This window comes from Pan paniscus, chromosome 1 (genome assembly GCF_029289425.2).
Source record: "Pan paniscus chromosome 1, NHGRI_mPanPan1-v2.0_pri, whole genome shotgun sequence".
Classification (NCBI taxonomy): Eukaryota; Metazoa; Chordata; class Mammalia; order Primates; family Hominidae; genus Pan; species Pan paniscus.
Window position 1 is genome coordinate 179,513,710 of NC_073249.2, and position 18,766 is coordinate 179,532,475.

General features: G+C 39.3%; 1 protein-coding gene across 9 annotated transcripts in view; it reads left to right on the plus strand.

Annotated features, from left to right (window-relative positions):
* STIL (STIL centriolar assembly protein) overlaps window positions 1–18,766 on the plus strand; it is an 84,051-nt gene that overhangs the window by 44,643 nt on the left and 20,642 nt on the right. For all 9 annotated transcript variants that reach the window (XM_034964586.3, XM_008954958.5, XM_063601247.1 and 6 more), the window contains 4 exons: window positions 1,270–1,379; window positions 6,461–6,575; window positions 7,706–8,674; window positions 16,693–16,858. In XM_034964586.3, the coding sequence (XP_034820477.3) occupies window positions 1,270–1,379; window positions 6,461–6,575; window positions 7,706–8,674; window positions 16,693–16,858 (1,360 nt within the window). The remainder of the gene's footprint in view (window positions 1–1,269; window positions 1,380–6,460; window positions 6,576–7,705; window positions 8,675–16,692; window positions 16,859–18,766) is intronic.

The window sequence follows — 18,766 nt, forward strand, 5'->3', positions numbered from 1 at the left end:
CACCTGGCTAATTTTTTTTTTTTTTTTTTTGTATTTTCATTAGAGAGGGAGTTTCACCGTGTTGGCCATGCTGGTCTCGAACTCCTGACCTTAGGTGATCCACCTGCCTAAGCCTCCCAAAGTGCTGGTATTATAGGTTTGAGCCACTGCACCTGACCGTGACTGTATTATTTTTAAAATGTGTGGGAATAAGAAATGGTTTTTTATACTTAAAGGCCATTATTTATATTATGTATCTAAGGAATCAGAATAGACTGTTACTATATCATCTAATAAAATACCTAGAAACACAACTAGATGATGATCATAGAAAAAGTAGATCTTTAGGCCAGGCGTGGCGGCTCACACCTCCAATCCCAGCACTTTGGGAGGCCGAGGTGGGCGGATCACCTGAGGTCAGGAGTTTGAGACCAGCCTGGCCAACATGGTGAAACTCTGTCACTACTAAAAATACAAAAATTAGCCAGGCATAGTGCTGGGTGCCTGTAATCCTAGCTACTTGGGAGACTGAGGCAGGAGAATCGCTTGAACCTGGGAGGTAGAGGTTGCAGTGAACTGAGATCATGCCGCTGCACTCTAGCCTGGGCAACAAGAAGGAAATTCTGTCTCAAAAAAAAAAAAGAGGAAGTAGATCTTTGAAACTAGGTGTCATTATATGAAAATATTCAAATGCTACTTTTCAATAAAATTATTGGTTATTTTAGGTCTCAGACTAATAAAAGTACATTCTTTATTAGAAAAATATTGAATACTTTTAAATAACCACATGTGTCCACTCAGATCTTATTTAGTACCTTCTTTGAGATCATGTATATGTTATACATCTATATATTTTATATAAATATATATTTTAATATTATAATATATACATTATATTACATATATGTTATATATAAAAATATCTTTATGTTATATATTATATACATTTTATATTTTATAGGTTATGTAAGCTATAAAGTTTTTGTATTTTAATTATACATATCATTTTAACTGAGATCTAATATTTCTGTTTTAGAGACATATTTATCATTTTATTCTTTAGATGGTATTCTCATTTCATAGTTATATTCACTGAATCTGTGATTATAACACAAGTGGTTAACTTTTTCACTTATGTAGCAGGGAATTGGACAGTTTACAAAAGAGGGTTACAGAAATCAGAAGTCTGCCACTCCATCATCTAGTGTTTCAGAGCTACTTTTCATCTAAATAGAATTCTCTGTGTTCTTATTTAAGTCAGATCTCAAAATATGACCTCCTTCATTTCAGAATGTTGAACCTCCTGACAAAAATCCAATCCGTTGTGAACTGAGCGCTGAAAGCCAAAATGCAGAAACAGAGTTTTTCAGTAAGGCTTCCAAGAATTTTTCAATTAAGAGGTAAAAGATCTTTTTGTTATTATGTGTGTGTTTTTTTAAAAATTACATTTATTAGTTTTTGGTGAGTAATTAAAATAACTGTAAATTATTTCTGATGAAACGATTTTTTAAATCTTATGTACCATAAATGTCTTTGTTTTAAATGCATTCCTTCATATTCACTAGGAAGTTGGATAGTAATTTTAATGAAGTGGCAACTCTAATATGGTTTTCATTTGGGTTGATGTATTATACAGGAAAAATACAAAAGTATTTGTCAAAAAATTACCTTGCTTAGCAAGAATCTGCTTCCTGTTTTGTTTAGTGCTTTCTATTTGTTCTTCCCTTCCTTATAAGTTTCTTATTTTAATATTTAAATTAAAGGTGGGGTCTCGCTGTATTGGCCAGGTTGGTCTCGAGCTCCTAGCCTCAAGTGATCCTTCTGCCTTGGCCTCCCAAAGTGCTGGGGTCACATGTGTGAACCATCGTCTCCAACCCTTCCTTATAGTTTTAAATCTGGACCTATCAGATAAACTACTATAAAATTAACTACTAGCTGGAGTGTGATGGCTCACGCCTATAATCCCAGCACTTTGGGAGTCCAAGGCGGGCAGATCACTTGAGGTCAGGAGTTTGAGACCAGCCGGGCCAACATCCTTAAATCTACATATAATACGATCATTTCTCCCATTTTATAGGTGAGAAAAGTGAAGTGTAGAGAAATCACATAGGAAATGTACAATAAAAGACATTACACACACTCAGGTCCTAAAATTGATCACCCAGTGTTTTTAAAACATTAATCACTAGAATTCTATAGTGCATTTTAACATTTGAAACAGCTAATATTCTTTCTTTCTCAGAACTTTTCTTTTTTTTCTTTGAGACAGAGCCTCACTCTGTCGCCCAGGCTGGAGTGCAGTGGCGTATCTCAGCTCACTGCAAGCTCCGCCTCCCGGGTCCACGCCATTCTCCTGCCTCAGCCTCCCAAGTAGCTGGGACTACGCCAGGCTAATGTTTTGTATTTTTTTTAGTAGAGACGGAGTTTCACTATGTTAGCCAGGATGGTCTCGATCTCTTGACCTCGTGATCCACCCACCTCAGCCTCCCAAAGTGCTGGGATTACAGGCGTGAGCCACCCCACCCGGCTTCTTTCTCAGAACTTTTAGGGATCATTTGGCAGGACTTCAGTGTTATTTTTTAAAGTTCCTCTCCTCAAGCTGCATCTTCTCCATTTAAAAAAAAAAAAGCCATTGAAGTTGGAATATTGAAATATAAAGCCGTGGGTGATTAAATCAAACGGTAACTAATGGTGGGGGCCAGGCAGATCAGTGGAGCAGAATATAGTTCAGAAATAGATGCAAACATATACTTTCATTATACAATAAAAAATGCATCTCTCGCTGGGTGCAGTGGCTCACGCCTGTAATCCCAGCACTTTGGGAGGCTGAGGCGGGCGGATCACTTGAGGTCAGGAGTTTGAGACCAGCCTGGCCAACATGGTGAAACCCCGTCTCAACTAAAAATACAAAAATTAGCTGGACACACTGGAGCATGCCTGTAATCCCAGCTACTCGGTACGCTGAAGTGGGAAAATCGCTTGAACCCAGGAGGCAGAGGTTGCAGTGAGCTGAGATTGCACCACTGCACTTCAGCCTGGGCAACAGAGTAAGACCCTGTCTCAAACTCCTACCTAAAAAAAAAAAAATTGTTTTAAAACTTCTAAAACACACTTGAAGAATATTAATTAAATAAAGTCTTGTGACTTCTTGGGTCAGCATATTCTACCTTTTGTGGTAAAGAAGATATTCTCGGCCGGGCCCGGTGGTTCACGCCTGTAATCCCAGCACTTTGGGAGGCAGAAGCAGGCAGATCACCTGAGTCTCGGGACTTGGAGACCAGCCTGGCCAACGTGGTGAAACCCCGTCTTTACTAAAAATACAAGAATTAGCCAGGCCTGGTGGTGCATGCCTGTAATCCCAGCTACTCAGGAGGCTGAAGCAAGAGAATCATTTGAACCCAAGAGGCACAGGTTGTAGTGAGCCGAGATCATGCCACTACACTCCATCCTGGGTGATACAGTGAGACTGCATCTCAAAAAAAATAAAAAAGTTATTATCTTGTATTAGGGTTCTCCAGATTAACAGAAACAACAAGATGTGTGTATGTAGAATATTTGTTTTAAGGAATTGGCTTCTGTATTTGTGAAGGTTTGGCAAATCCAAAGTCTACAGGTAGAGGCTGAGCACAGTGGCTCATCCCTTTAATTCCAGTACTTTGGAAGGCTGAGGCGGGAGGATTGCTTGAGCTCAGGAGTTTGAGACCAGCCTGGGCAATGTGGCGAAACCCTGCCTCTACAAAAACAGAAAAGAAGTACAAAATTTAGCTGGTTGTGGTGGCACATGCCTGTAGTCCCAGCTACTTGCAGGGCTGAGGTGGGAGGATCACTTGCCCAGGAGGTCAAGGCTTCAGTGAGCCATGTTCGTGGCACTGCACTGCAGCCTGGGTGATAAAATGAGACCCTGTCTCAAAGAGAAAAAAAAAAAAAACGACAAAAAATGTCTACAGGTAGGCTGGTAGGCTGGACACCCAGGGAAGAATTGCAATTTGAGTCCAAAGGCAGTCTGCTGGCAGAATTCCTTTTCCCTCCAGGAAGTCAGTCTTTATCTTTTTTTCTTTGAGATAGGGTCTCAGTCTGTCACCCAGGCTGGAGTACAGTGGTGTGATCTCAGCTCACTGCAACCTCCACCTGGCAGGTTCAAGGAATTCTCCTGCCTCAGCCTCCCAAGTAGCTGGGATTACAGGTGTGCATCACCACGCCCGGCTAATTTTTGTATTTTTAGTAGAGATGGGGTTTCACCATGTTGGCCAGGCTGGCCTCGAACTCCTGACCTCAAATGATCCACCCGCCTTGGCCTCCCAAAGTGCTGGGATTACAGGCTTGTGTCACCTCACCCAGCCGGGAACATCTTTACTGTCTTAAATTTTAAGACCTTATTCAACATTTTATTGAATATTTATGGAAGAAATAGCCAAACTAAGGAGACAATAGCAATTTCTTTAAGATTGTTATTAAAAGCTACTCAGAAGGCTGAGGTAGGAGGATCACTTGGGCCCAAGAAGTCGAGTTGGGGAGCCATGATCATGCTACGCCAACTGCACTCTAGCCTAAGTAATAGAGTGAAACCTGGCTTCAAAAAAAGTGATGTTAAAAAACCTTGTTTATTTTCCATTCTGGCCTAAGCTTTAATGAGGAACAGTCATTTTAAATGTTATCAAAATGTTTGTCTCTCCTAAAATACTGTTGTTATAACTATACAACCTGAAGTTTTTCCTTTTTTTCCTTGGGTACTAAAAAAGCTAAGAAATGAGGCCAGGCACAGTGGCTCACACTTGTAATCCCAGTGCTTTGGGAGGCAGAGGTGGGTGGATCACCTGAGGTCAGGAGTTCAAGACCAGCCTGACCAACATGGCGAAACCCTGTGTCTACTAAAAATATAAAAATTAGCTGGGCGTGCTGGCACATGCCTGTAGTCTGAGCTCCTCGGATGCTGAGGCTCAAGAATCACTTGAACCTTGGAGGCGGAGGTTGCTGTGAACTGAAGTCATGCTACTGTACTCCAGCCTGGGTGACAGAGGGAGACTCTATCCACCCCCCACCCCCTCCAAAAAAAAAAAGCTAAGAAATGGGTTTTATTGCTCAGTGTCAACAGTTTTGTGTGTGTATTCATCTTAAGTACAAAACAGATATTAATTCCATGCCACAACTCAGGTATACAAAAGAATGTAAAAGTTAGTAATTGAACTTAATATGTATTTTAAGCCCCTATTTATTCTACTGAATTATAGACACCAAATTTCACCTAATTCAAGGTTTCTTTATTCCCTTTTCTCTGGGGTTATATGTAATGTAGAGGGGACTAATGGTATGCCAGTACTGGTGATATGGGGTGACGTGATTCTCATCCATCTGTGCTACAATCTGCTGAGGTGTTTTCATTTGCATCTGGTCTTTGTCAAATTTGTGCAAGTTCCTGCTGCAACTTTTGACCCTGTTCAGGCCACTGGCTCTCTTGTTTCCTGTCCATGCTGCACTGAGTGCTTTGGAATATCATTATGTATCTCAAGCTGCCTTGGGTGTTGGAGAAGAGCTTTGTGGGACTGAAGACACATTTCTGCTTAAACATAATCATGCAGACATTCTGATTGCTTCATTGTAATACCTTGTACAGAAAGAATTCTGTGAAGGTCTACCTCTTCAGACAATCAGGGTTTAGGGCAAAAGGTCTCTTCTGCTGTTTGATTTTCAAACCTGCCTTGGAGTTTCTTTTGTTCTTCCTGCTAGGGAGGATTCAACTTGCATGAAACAGAATGCAGGGTGCTTTTTTAGGGATCCCATTAATCCTGAGCGCTGTTAGCTTTCATTTTGGCTTTTCTTTTCCCTAATGCATCCTATTGAGACTTTGTCTAGTGTAGGATGTAAAAAAGCCTGATGCATATGGTATTCCAAATCTTTAGTCTTAAACACTAATTTCAGTTTTTAAAACTCGGTACCAGCACTCAGAAATTTTCTGTTTTGCTGGGCATGCCATCTGTGATACAATGAGTATTCCTGACTAAATGGGAGGGTAGTACCTTGATTTCTCAAAGTATTTTCCCATCATAGATATAAGTACATAGGAAAATATAATTCCTTATTTGGTTTTCCTTTTTAATACAGAGGGTTTGTAATATAGTGTGTTTAATAACCTTTAATACTAGATTATAAATTTTTTGACAGCTAGTACTAAGTCTTACTTGTTTCTATATTTATCGAAGTGATCAACTAGAGGGTGCCCAGTGACTTGATTTATTGTGACATTAACAATACAAGGTTAAACTTGCTATCATCAGGTAAATAGGGTAGTTTATTAAGGCTGGCTGGTCCAGCTTCCCTGGTCAACTAACACTGGCCTGAAACATAAAATAATTTGTGGTTGTCAGATACTAAATTAAATGATCTGAGTACTACTGCAACCTATTAAAGGACTTTATTCAATTTCTAGAAGAAAGAAAACACTGGATTACCAAAGGCTTTTCTGGTCTCCCCTTCTATTCTTTAGGTCTTCCCAAAAGTTATCTCCTGGGAAGATGCCAATACATGATCACGACTCTGGTGTTGAAGATGAAGATTTTTCTCCAAGACCGATTCCTAGTCCTCATCCAGTGAGTCAGAAGGTATCACTGATTTTAAAATGCATTCACTTTTGTGGTTAGAGACCTAAGTCTCTTCATGGTTAAAACACTAAATAATACTACCTGAAACCTAAGTATCATTCTTAGATATATCTAGCTATTTCTATCTCTATGGTTATATCTATATATAGAGATATAAGTATCTCACAGTTATAATAATTCATATTATATGTAATGATATATACATATGTGTAATATCTATGTAATAAGCATGTATGGTTATTCCTAGAGTAAACTGAGACATAGATTGGTTAAGTTACCTACCCAAGACACACAACTAGTAAGTAGTAAAGCTGGGATTCTATTTCAGGAGGTTTGGTTTTAGAATCTGGTACTTTTAATAACCATATAGACTCAACATTATATACTATCACTAGAGCTTGACATTGGTTTTTATCACTATATTCTGAGAAAACATTATACTTGCTTTCAGAGGTTAATTGCTAAAATTCTTGTCATAATTTTTTTATTGCTACCAACCTGTGGGTCATTTTAGAATTGTTTAATTCTTATTTTAGAAGAAAAAGGAATGGGAAGGATTTTTTTAAGTTAATATCAAATTATAACCAAATTCATCACAGCGAGTATTTTGTTTACTCTTTTTTGCTTTCCACCTCTTAGTTGATATCAATAGAAGGAATAACAGTGAGTGACTTCTTAGTGGAGAAATATTTTGAAACATTTATTGGAAGATTTTACTATTTAAGGTACATAACATTTGCTACTAGATCTGTGAAAACATTCTGCTTGTGACAATTTTATTTTTTGCAGAGAGGATTTAAAAAGTTATATAAAACAGTTTCTCATATTGTGTTCTGTGATCTTAGCAGTGTTAGTGTTTTAATAAAAAGAGTTCCATTATTAAGTAAGTTTGGGAAGTGTTTAGTTTTATTCTTTTAGGGCAAGGACCTTGTTTATTTAGCTTACAATTGCATTCCTAGTGCTTAGCACATAAAACATGCCCAGAAAAAATTTACTGATGGTGTAAATAAAGAATGAACACTTGTTAATATGTAATTAGATATAATTTGGGAAATACTGGTCTGAGGAAAGTAAAGTATACAGTTTCTCCAAAAAAATACTTTTTTTTTCTATTTCTTTCTTATTTGTAGATTTCTAAGATCCAACCATCAGTTCCTGAACTTTCACTTGTGTTGGATGGCAATTTCATAGAATCAAACCCTCTGCCTACTCCATTGGAAATGGTGAATAATGAAAATCCTCCTTTGATTAACCACTTGGAACACTTGAAGCCATTGCAACCCCAGCTTTATGATGAGAAACACAGTCCAGAAGTTGAAGCTGGAGAGCCTTCCTTGAGAGGAATACCAAATCAGTTAAACCAGGATAAACCAGCTCTTTTGAGACACTGCAAAGTAAGACAGCCACCTGCCTGTAAGAAAGGGAACCCCCATACCAGGAACAGTGTTAAACCATCTTCTCATAATGGGCCATCTCATGATATATTTGAAAAGCTCCAAACAGTTTCTGCTGGAAATGTACAAAACGAAGAGTATCCTATAAGACCCTCCACACTTAATTCTAGGCAGTCTTCTCTTGCCCCGCAGTCCCAACCACACGATTTTGTTTTTTCACCCCATAATTCAGGAAGACCAATGGAACTTCAGATACCTACTCCCCCACCGCCGTCTTACTGTTCCACAAACATTTGCAGGTGTTGTCAGCATCATAGTCATATTCAATATAGTCTGCTAAATTCTTGGCAAGGAGCAAACACAGTTGGATCCATTCAAGACGTCCAGTCTGAAGCCCTTCAAAAGCATTCATTATTTCACCCAAGTGGATGTCCAGCCCTGTACTGTAATGCATTCTGTTCTTCAAGTAGTCCTATAGCCTTGAGACCTCAGGGAGATATGGACAGTTGTTCTCCCCACAGCAATATTGAACCATCGCCTGTGGCAAGACCGCCTTCACATATGGACTTATGTAACCCGCAGCCTTGCACAGTGTGCATGCACACACCCAAGACTGAGTCAGATAATGGAATGATGGGACTATCTCCAGATGCATATCGGTTCCTCACAGAACAAGACAGACAGCTAAGACTACTTCAGGCACAGGTTTGCTTGGTGCTTTCCTAGTTCTATTAATTTCTTGGTATTAAGATTTCTTAAAAACTGGCACCTCTCCTCAGTAATGATGTTTTATAGAAGTATAGAATATCAGAATTAGGAGGGACCTTGGAAACTGAATTCTAGGCCCTCTTGTTTTACAGGTAAGTAAAATGAGGATTAGAGAGAATAATTTAACCCAATGCCACATTGCTAGTTAGTAGTAGAACCATCTTATGCATATCCTAACCTACAATAGAATTGTATTTTTATTTTTTGCCTCTAATGAAAAGTCTGTTATAATTAACTAAGCCTTTATATACAGCTAAATATAAAGTCTGGACAGTGGCTTATACTTCATCTCTAGTTTGTCAGCCCTATATAATGCCTATCTATATAGTTAGAGCCTTTCCGCATATCTATACTGGACTTATTCTACTTCTTGTATTCTGAAATGTTCCCTTTCTTCAGAACCTCTGTTGCAGAGTTCTTAGTTTTTTGTTTTTTGTTTTTTTTTTTGAGACGGAGTCTTTTCTGTTGCGCAGGCTGGAGTGCAGGGGCATGATCTTGGCTCACTGCAACCTCCGCCTCCCAAGTTCAAGCGATCTTCCTGCCTCAGCCCCGCTAGGAGCTGGGATTACAGGCACGCGCCACCATGCCTGGCTAGTTTTTGTATTTTTAGTAGAGACGGGGTTTCGCCATGTTGGCCAGGCTAGTCTTAATTATATCCTTGCGCAGTGTTTAGTGTGTAAGTGTTGTCTTTTTTCTTCTTTCCTCACTGACGTCCTTCCTCCACATACCTACCCCAAAACAGTGTTCCTCTCTTTCTCCCCAGCACCAATGGGAACAACCTGAAATGTAGTTTTAAATATTTTTCATGATCCTATAACTATGCAAATATATGTATAATGTGCATATATACGTATGATTTTTTTTTTTTTTTTTTTTTTTTGAGACGGAGTCTTGCTCTGTCGCCCAGGCTGGAGTGCAGTGCCACGATCTCGGCTCACTGCAAGCTCCGCCTCCCGGGTTCACGCCATTCTCCTGCCTTGGCCTCCGGAGTAGCTGGGACTATGCCCGGCTAATTTTTTGTATTTTTTTTAGTAGAGACGGAGTTTCACTATGTTAGCCAGGATGGTCTCGATCTCCTGACCTTGTGATCCGCCCACCTCGGCCTCCCAAAGTGTTGGGATTACAGGCGTGAGCCTCCGCGCCCGGCCATACATATGATTTTTTAAAAAATCTTTGTTTTATAAAATTGGAGTTATAGTGTTTGCATTTTATCAGAAAAAAAGACAATGACATTTTTCAAATCAGTGAAAACGCTTTTGATAGGAACACCTGAGAAAAATTTAGCTCTGCTGTTTTTTTAAACCTAGGTAAATTCTTTGAAATTGTAAAGTATAATTTTTTTTTAATTTTTTACTTTTTTTTTTAGAGAAAAGGTCTTCCTATATTGCCCAGACTGGTCTTGAACTCCTCAGCTCAAGTGATCTTTCTGCTTTGACCTCCCAGAGTGCTGGGATTATAGGTGTGAGTCACCACTCCCAGATAATGTAAAATATAAATTGGATTTTAACATTATAAACACTTAGCAAAAATTTGAATATACCTAAATATTTTTACATTGAAAATAATTATTTCTCACTTATTTCCTGTTGTTCTAAAGAAGACTAATTAGAGGCTAAAAGGACCCATTATACTATTTAGAAATCTTAGTTACTTGGAATTTGTATACTTAAAATATAATATTATAGATCACAGGCCCTGGTCTAGACTATCTGAATCAATATATTTAGAAAATATGAAATATATAAAAAAATGCTTCTGTGTGTAAATACATATAGTATTTTCCTTATATATATATGAACTTAAATTTTTAGGTACCACCTTTTAAAAAGTATCTTATACATTTTTTATATACGTATATATCGAACTCCCTTACCCTGCATGGGTTTCTATTATAATGATACACAACAAATTTTCTAATTGTTCTCCTATTGATTATTTCAACCATTTAAAGCTTCTGCTATTGCAAACAATGCAGCAGTGAACATTCCTATATTTGCATCTTACTACCTATGTGCAAGTATCTCTGTACTATAGATTCCTAGAAGTAAAACTGTGAAGCCAAAGGGAATAAACATTTTAAATGTTCAAAGATACCCAAATTTGTTCCTGTTCTAGTATTGCAAATCTCATTTTGGTATAATGGTTAAGAGAGTGGGCTGTGGTACCAGACTCCTTGGATTCTGATCTAGTTTGTGGGTACTGTAGGTTACATGATCATGGACAAGTTACCTTACCTCATTGACTTCAGTTTTCTCACATACAAAATAGGGATATACATAAGTTGTATGGAGTTCTTTTGTTTTTTGTTTTAATTTTTTTTTCAGTTGTTCACATGTATGGCAAAGTTGTATGGAGTTCTAAGGATCTGAATGAGTTACTAGATAAAGGTGTAGAATATTGCTGACATATAGTTAGTGCTCAGTATGTGTTAACTATTACTATTATTTCACTATTATTATCTTAGTTAATGGTATCACCTCTCATCTCGTCACTCAGGCAAAATTCTCAGGAGTCACAAACCCAGGCTCTGCTTTGTAGATATATACTGAACTTAACTACTCTTTACTATCTTTCCTGCTACCAACCTAATTCAAACCACTGATGACACCCTTACATACCACTTCCATCCAGCACTATCCCCTCATGTTTCCTATACTTGGAAACACCATACCGTCGTTGTTTGTTTGTTTTCCCCACACTATCTTTAAAGCCCAGGTCAGATTGTAGCACTCTTGCTTAAAATCCTCCAGTGGATTTCCATTGCAATTAGAATAAAATCCAAATGCTTTACCTTGGCCCTTAAAGTCCTTTATGACTTGGCTTGTCTTTCTCTGCAAACTCATCTCTTATCACTGTCTTCTGTGTTCACTACACTTCAGCTGTAGTGCTTTTTTCTTTAACTTTTTGTACTTTAAAAATGCCAAAACATGTTTATACTTCAGGTTCTTCAGCTTTTGGTTCCCTTTGCCTGAAATATTCCTCCTTGGGCCCTTCTAATGGCTATTTCCTTCTCATCATTCAGGCCCTTAATCACGTTTTTTTGTTCTATTTGTGATAGAAAGCTCCAGGGAAGGAGCTCACATTCATCACTGTTTTCTTAGCACCTTGAATAGTACTTGATGTGTAATCGTTGCTTAATACATAGTTTGTTACTTGAATGAGTGAAAATGGCTGCTGAAAAGGCTATATCTATTTATTTATTTATTTTTCTATATGAGATGAATGATGCCAGATTATGCCAATTTAGTATCCCCAAACCATTTTTCCACATCTACATGTCCAACATTAGGCAAACTTAAATTATTACCAGTCTTAGAAGATGGTTTTTTTTTTTTTTTTTTTTTTAGGCAGAGTTTCACTCTTTCACCCAGGCTAGAGTGAAATGGCATGATCTGGGCTCACTGCAACCTCTACCTGCCCCCCGGGGTTGAAGCAATTCTCCTGCCTCAGCCTCCCAAGTAGCTGGGATTATAGGCACCCACCACCACACCTGGTTAATTTTTATATTTTTAGTAGAGACAGGGGTTTCACCATGTTGGCCAGGCTGATCTCGAACTCCTGACCTCAGGTGATCCACCTGCCTCGGCCTCCCAGAGTGCTAGGATTACAGGTGTGAGCCACCATGCCCGGCCTAGAAGTTGTTTTAATTTACATTGTATTAACATATGTAATTGATTATTTTATTATTTATAAGAGCTCATTGTATATGAAGGAAATTGGTCCTTTATCATTCATATATATATATATATATGTATATGTATATGCGTGTGGTATTTCTTACAGTTAGTCTTAAGTGTTTTGCATTTTAACCATTTGTTTTGTACAGAATATTCCAGTTTAGATACAGTTAAATAATGTAGACCAGGTGCGGTGGCTCACACCTGTAGTCCCAGCACTTTGGGAGACCTAGGCAGCTGGATCACCTGAGGTCAGGAGTTTGAGACCAGCCTGGCCAACATGATGAAATCCCGTCTCTACTAAAAATACAAAAATTACCTGGGCGTGGTAGTGGACACCTGTAATCCCGCTACTTAGGAGGCTGAGGCATGAGAATCGCTTGAACCTCAGAGGCGGAAGTTGCAGTGAGCCAAGATCACACCACTGCACTCCAGCCTGGGCGACAGAGCTAGACTCTGTCTCAAAAAGAAAAAAAAAAAAAGTATGAGTCATTCTCTTTCTGGGTTTTATGTTTAGAAAAGCCTTCTTCCTTTCAAGATTATAAAAAATTTATTCTTGGCTGGGCCCAGTGGCTCATGCCTGTAATCCCAGCATTTTGGGAGGCCAAGGTGGTTGGATCACTTGAGCCCAGGAATGAGACCAGCCAGGGCAACATAGTGAGACTCCATCTCTACAAAAAATAAAAAAGAAATAACTGGCCATAGTGTTGCACACCTGTAATCCCAGCTCCTTGGGAGACTGAAGCAGGAGGATTGCTTCAGCCCAGGAAGCTGAGGCTGCAGTGAGCCAAGACCGTGCCACTGTACTCTGGCCTAGGCGACAGAGTAAGATCCTGTCTTAAAAAAAAAAAAAAAAAAAATCTTATTTATTCATTTATTTATTTATTTATTGAGATGGAGTCTCACTGTGTCGCCCAGGCTGGAGTGCAGTGGCGCGATCTCAGCTCACTGCAAGCTCTGCCTCCTGGGTTCACACCATTCTCCTGCCTCAGCCTCCTGAGTAGCTGGGACTACAGGCGTCGGCCACCAAGCCGGGCTAATTTTTTGTATTTTTAGTAGAGACAGGGTTTTACCATGTTAGCCAGGATGGTCTTGATCTCCTGACCTTGTGATCCGCCCGCCTCGGCCTCCCAAAGTGCTGGGATTACGGGAGTGAGCAACCGCGCCCAGCAAAAAAAAAATCTTTTTAAAAAATTCTCCCTCTCCCTTCAGGATTATATTTGTTGCTTCTTTTTTATTTAAGTAAGTTTTTTTTTTAATCAGATGACTGGACTCACATATTTATTTAATAAATACATATCTTTTTACGAATGATTTAGAGATGCTTTTTGTTGTTGTTGTTGTTGTTGTTGTTGTTGAGACAGAGTCTTGCTCTGTCACCCAGGCTGGAGGGCACTGGCTCAGCTCACTGTAACCTCCGCCTTCCGGGTGCAAGTGATTCTCCTGCCTTTATCACCTGAGTAGCTGGGATTGCCGCCGTGTGCCACCATGCCCGGCTAATTTTTGTGGTTTTAGTAGAGACAGGGTTTTACCATGTTGGCTAGGCTGGTCTTGAACTCCTGACCTCAGGTGATCCACCTGCCTCGGCCTCCCAAAGTGCTGGGATTTCAGGTGTGAGCCACTGCACCCAGCGAGAGATGCATTTTTTATTGTATAATGAAAGTATATGTTTGCATCTATTTCTGAACTATATTCTGCTCCACTGATCTGCCTGCCCCCCACTACTAGTCACCGTTTGATTTAATCACCCAAAGCTTTATATTTCAATATTCCAACTTCAATGGCTTTTTTTTTTTTTTAAATGGAGAAGATGCAGCTTGAGGAGAGGAACTTTAAAAAATAACACTGAAGTCCTGCCAGATGATCCCTAAAAGTTCTGAGAAAGAGGCCGGGTGGGGTGGCTCACGCCTGTAATCCCAGCACTTTGGGAGGCTGAGGTGGGTGGATCACGAGGTCAAGAGATCGAGACCATCCTGGCTAACATAGTGAAACTCCGTCTCTACTAAAAAAAATACAAAACATTAGCCTGGCGTAGTCCCAGCTACTCGGGAGGCTGAGGCAGGAGAATGGCGTGGACCCGGGAGGCGGAGCTTGCAGTGAGCTGAGATACGCCACTGCACTCCAGCCTGGGCGACAGAGTGAGGCTCTGTCTCAAAGAAAAAAAAGAAAAGTTCTGAGAAAGAAAGAATATTAGCTGTTTCAAATGTTAAAATGCACTATAGAATTCTAGTGATTAATGTTTTAAAAACACTGGGTGATCAATTTTAGGACCTGAGTGTGTGTAATGTCTTTTATTGTACATTTCCTATGTGATTTCTCTACACTTCAGTTTTCTCACCTATAAAATGGGAGAAATGATCAGTATTATATGTAGATTTAAGGATTAAATGAGTGAGTGTGTGTGTGTGTGTGTGTGTGTGTGTGTGTGTGTGTAAAGTGCTTACTTAGTATGGGACCTGGCTAGAGTAAGTACGCAACAAATTACAACTGTTTTATTTATCTCTTTTAACAACCTTAGTTTTAGGTGATATTGAAGCTCATAGTGGTTAAGTAACTTTTCCAAAAGGTAGCAGGGTAGGATTTAAACTTATAGCCACATGATACCAAAGCTGTACTCCAAACCACTATAAATACACATGCCATTTTATACTATTAGCGCAGTTTATATTTCTACTGACCTTAATAATTGATTGATGATATTTTCCTATATTAATAAGGTTAATCCACTAAAATTATATTGAGCACAGTAGTACCATTTGTAGAGAAGCAGAAAATCATAGTGTTTACAAAGGGAGGCTCTTCCACTCCTAGTTACATACCCAAGAGAAGTGAAAAAAATATGTCCACACAAAAAGCTGTATGTAAATGTCCAAGTAGCATTATTCCTAATAGCCCAAAGTGAAAACAACCTAAATGTCTGTCAGCTGATGAGTGGAAAAGCACAATGTGATATATCCATACAAGGGAATGTTATTCAGCAATCAGAAGCAATAAAGTATTAGTAAATGCTGCAACATGGTTGAACCTTCAAAACATTATGCCAAGTGAAAGAAGCCAGATACAAGGCCACAGTATGGTACTGTTTTATATGAAGTGTCCAGAATAGGCAAATTCAGAGATAGAAATCATGTTAGACCGTCAGGGGCTCCAGAGAAGGGCAATAGGGTGTGGCTGCTAATGGGTACAGAGTTTTGGGGGTTTGATGAAAATGTTCTGGAATCAGATAGTGGTGATTGTTGCACACTTTGTGAGTATACCAAAAACCACTGAATTGTACACTTTAAAGCAGCTAATTTCATGGTACATGAATTATATCTCAATTTAAAATGGAAGAGGGGAGGCTTTTGGTGTTTGAACCTCAGCTTTCAGATTTGCTACTTGTTAGTTATATGTCCTATACAAGTAACTTAACTTTTTCCTTGCCGCAGGTTTTCTTACTTGTAAAACAAATGTTTAATTGTAATATAGTCTTCAGAGGATTGCTGTAAAAATTATACATAAAAGCCTATAGTAATAGGGTCTTGCAAACAACAGGCGCTCAGTAACTGTTAGCCATTGTTATTAATATATCCAATTTCAACATGGGCAAACATGGGCAATTCTGATTTACCTTTATAATAATCTTGTGTGATATGTTCAGTATTTGGTATATGGAGTCAGAGAGTCAGAGTATACCTCCAATCTAACTTTTGATTTATAAGTGAAATAGGAATATAATGTTAGTTTGAAGTATTAACCATTCACACTTTTTTACATGAGTATCAACTTATGAATACTAAGCTAAACACCTTTATGTATTGCTTTTAAATGTATACTTAAAGGCTGAGGTGGGCGGATTACTTGAGCCCAGGAGTTTGAGAACAGCCTGGGCAACATGGCAAAACCCCATCTCTACAAAACATGTGAAAATTAATCAGGCATGGTGGTGCATGGCTGTACTCCCAGCCACCCCAGGAGGCTGAGGTGGGAGGATCAATTGAGCCCAGGAAGTTGAGGCTGCAATAAGCCATGATTGCACCACGGCTGGGGGACAGCCTGGGTGACAGAGCAAGACCCTGTCTCAAAAAAAAAAAGTATACTTAAAGTGCTTATTAATAACTAGTGATAATGGCTTTCTATATTGAATAAGTTTCATGGTATGGTCTAGTTGAAATTTGAGAAAATAGACTTAAAAGTCAGTTTCTTATAATTAGGGCGCTTTGTAATTCATTATTAAACTGCTGCCAGTTTTGTTGATTACTTCCCTGTCAGTTTAAAGTATGTTTTTAATTGATACAGATTCAGCGTTTGTTGGAAGCACAGTCTCTGACGACCTGTTCCCCTAAGACAACTGCTGTTGAAGACACAGTGCAAGCTGGAAGACAAACGGAGTTGGTTTCTGTGGAAGCACAGTCTTCCCCTGGCTTGCACATGAGAAAAAGTGTAAGCATTGCTGTGAGCACAGGTAATTTCAGTTTTTTTTTAATTTGTAAGGAAATTGTTAAAAATGCTTTTCATATCTGGTTTTTGAATTTTATGTTCAAATTGGTGCATGGTGCAGTAGGACCAAAACCAAGGTGATGAGAGTATGACTTAAGTTTTTGTGTAATTTTAGTCTTTGTGAAATAAAACTACACCTGCAAACTGCATAACATGATAAAGTGTTTGATTTTGCTACTTTTCTAGGCTGGACCCAATTCTGTTTTTTTGTTTTTTGTTTTTTGTTTTTTTTGAAATGGAGTCTCGCTCTGTTGCCCAAGCTAGAGTGCAGTGTAGTGCGCTCTCAGCTCACTGCAACCTCCACCATCCTAGGTTCAAGCAATCCTCCTGTCTCAGCCTCCCAAAGTGTTGGGATTACAGGCGTGAGCCACCGGGTCCAGCCAGTCTTGGTTGTATTAATTTATTTTCTTTTTTTTTTTTTTTTTTTTTTTTGAGACGGAGTCTCACTGTCGCCCAGGTTGGAGTGCAGTGGCGCGATCTTGGCTCACTGCGGGCTCCGCCCCCCGGGGTTCACGCCATTCTCCTGCCTCAGCCTTCTGAGTAGCTGGGACTACAGGTGCCCGCCACCTCGCCCAGCTAATTTTTTGTATTTTTAGTAGAGATAGGGTTTCACCGTGTTAGCCAGGATGGTCTCGATCTCCTGACCTCGTGATCCGCCCACCTCGGCCTCCCAAAGTGCTGGGATTACAGGCGTGAGCCACCGCGCCCAGCCAATTTATTTTCATAAAATCACCCAAGTATATCCTCAGAGTAGAAACCATTTTGACTACGATTTACTTTTTTTTTTTTTTTTTTGAGACGGAGTCTCACTCCGTCACACAGGCTGGAGTGCAGTGGCATAGTCTCGGCTCACTGCAACCTCCGCCTCCTGGGTTCAAGTGATTTTCCTGAGTAGCTGGGACTACAAGCGCCTGCCACCACACCTGGCTAATTTTTGTATTTTTAGTAGAGATGGGGTTTCACTATGTTGGCCAGGCTGGTCTCCAACTCCTGACCGCATGATCCACCCACCTTAGCCTCCCAAAGGGCTGGGATTATATTACAGGCATGAGCCACTGCGCCCAGGCTACTTTTTGGTTTTAACTATCTGTTTAAACCATTATGTATTAGCAAGATTCCCCAAATTATAGAATGCCTATGGCTCGTGGTACAAAAGATGATTTAGGGTGTTATACAGATTAATATTTATATTTTGTAAATATATCTTTTCCAATACTCACAGGTATAAATACAATAAGCATATCAAATCTGTGATTTTACAGAAATAATGAGGCTCAGTAAAAAAAGAGTTAATTTAAAGAAAGAGTAAGTAAACAATATTACATGCAAATAGCTCTGAAGATTTTTACACCAAGGTGTAAGTGCTTCATAAAGATTGAGAAATTGGCTGGGCGCAGTGGCTCATGCCTATAATGTTTGCACTTTGGGAGGTCAAGGCAGGTGGACTGCCTGATGCTAGGAGTTTGAGACCAGCCTGGTCAACATGATGAAGCCCCATCTTTAAAAAAAAATACAAAAATTAGCCACATATGGTGGCGCACACCTGTAGTCCCAGCTACTCAGGAAGCTGAGGTGGGAGGATCACCTGAGCCCAGGGATGTTGAGGCTGCAGTGAGCCGTGATTGTGTCACTGCACTCCAGCCTGAGCAACAAAGTGACACCCTGTCTTAAAAAAAAAAAAAAAAAAAAAGATTGGGAAACACTTGATTTTTTTTAATACCTGCCTGATATTACAGATATTACAGATGTCTGATGCATCACCAATGTAGTCTTTTAAATATTGCATTTAAGTGTCAAAACCAGAGAACCTAGGGATTTGTATTTTATATATTATCTCATATTATTCAGAGCAGCAGTTTTCAACATACACACC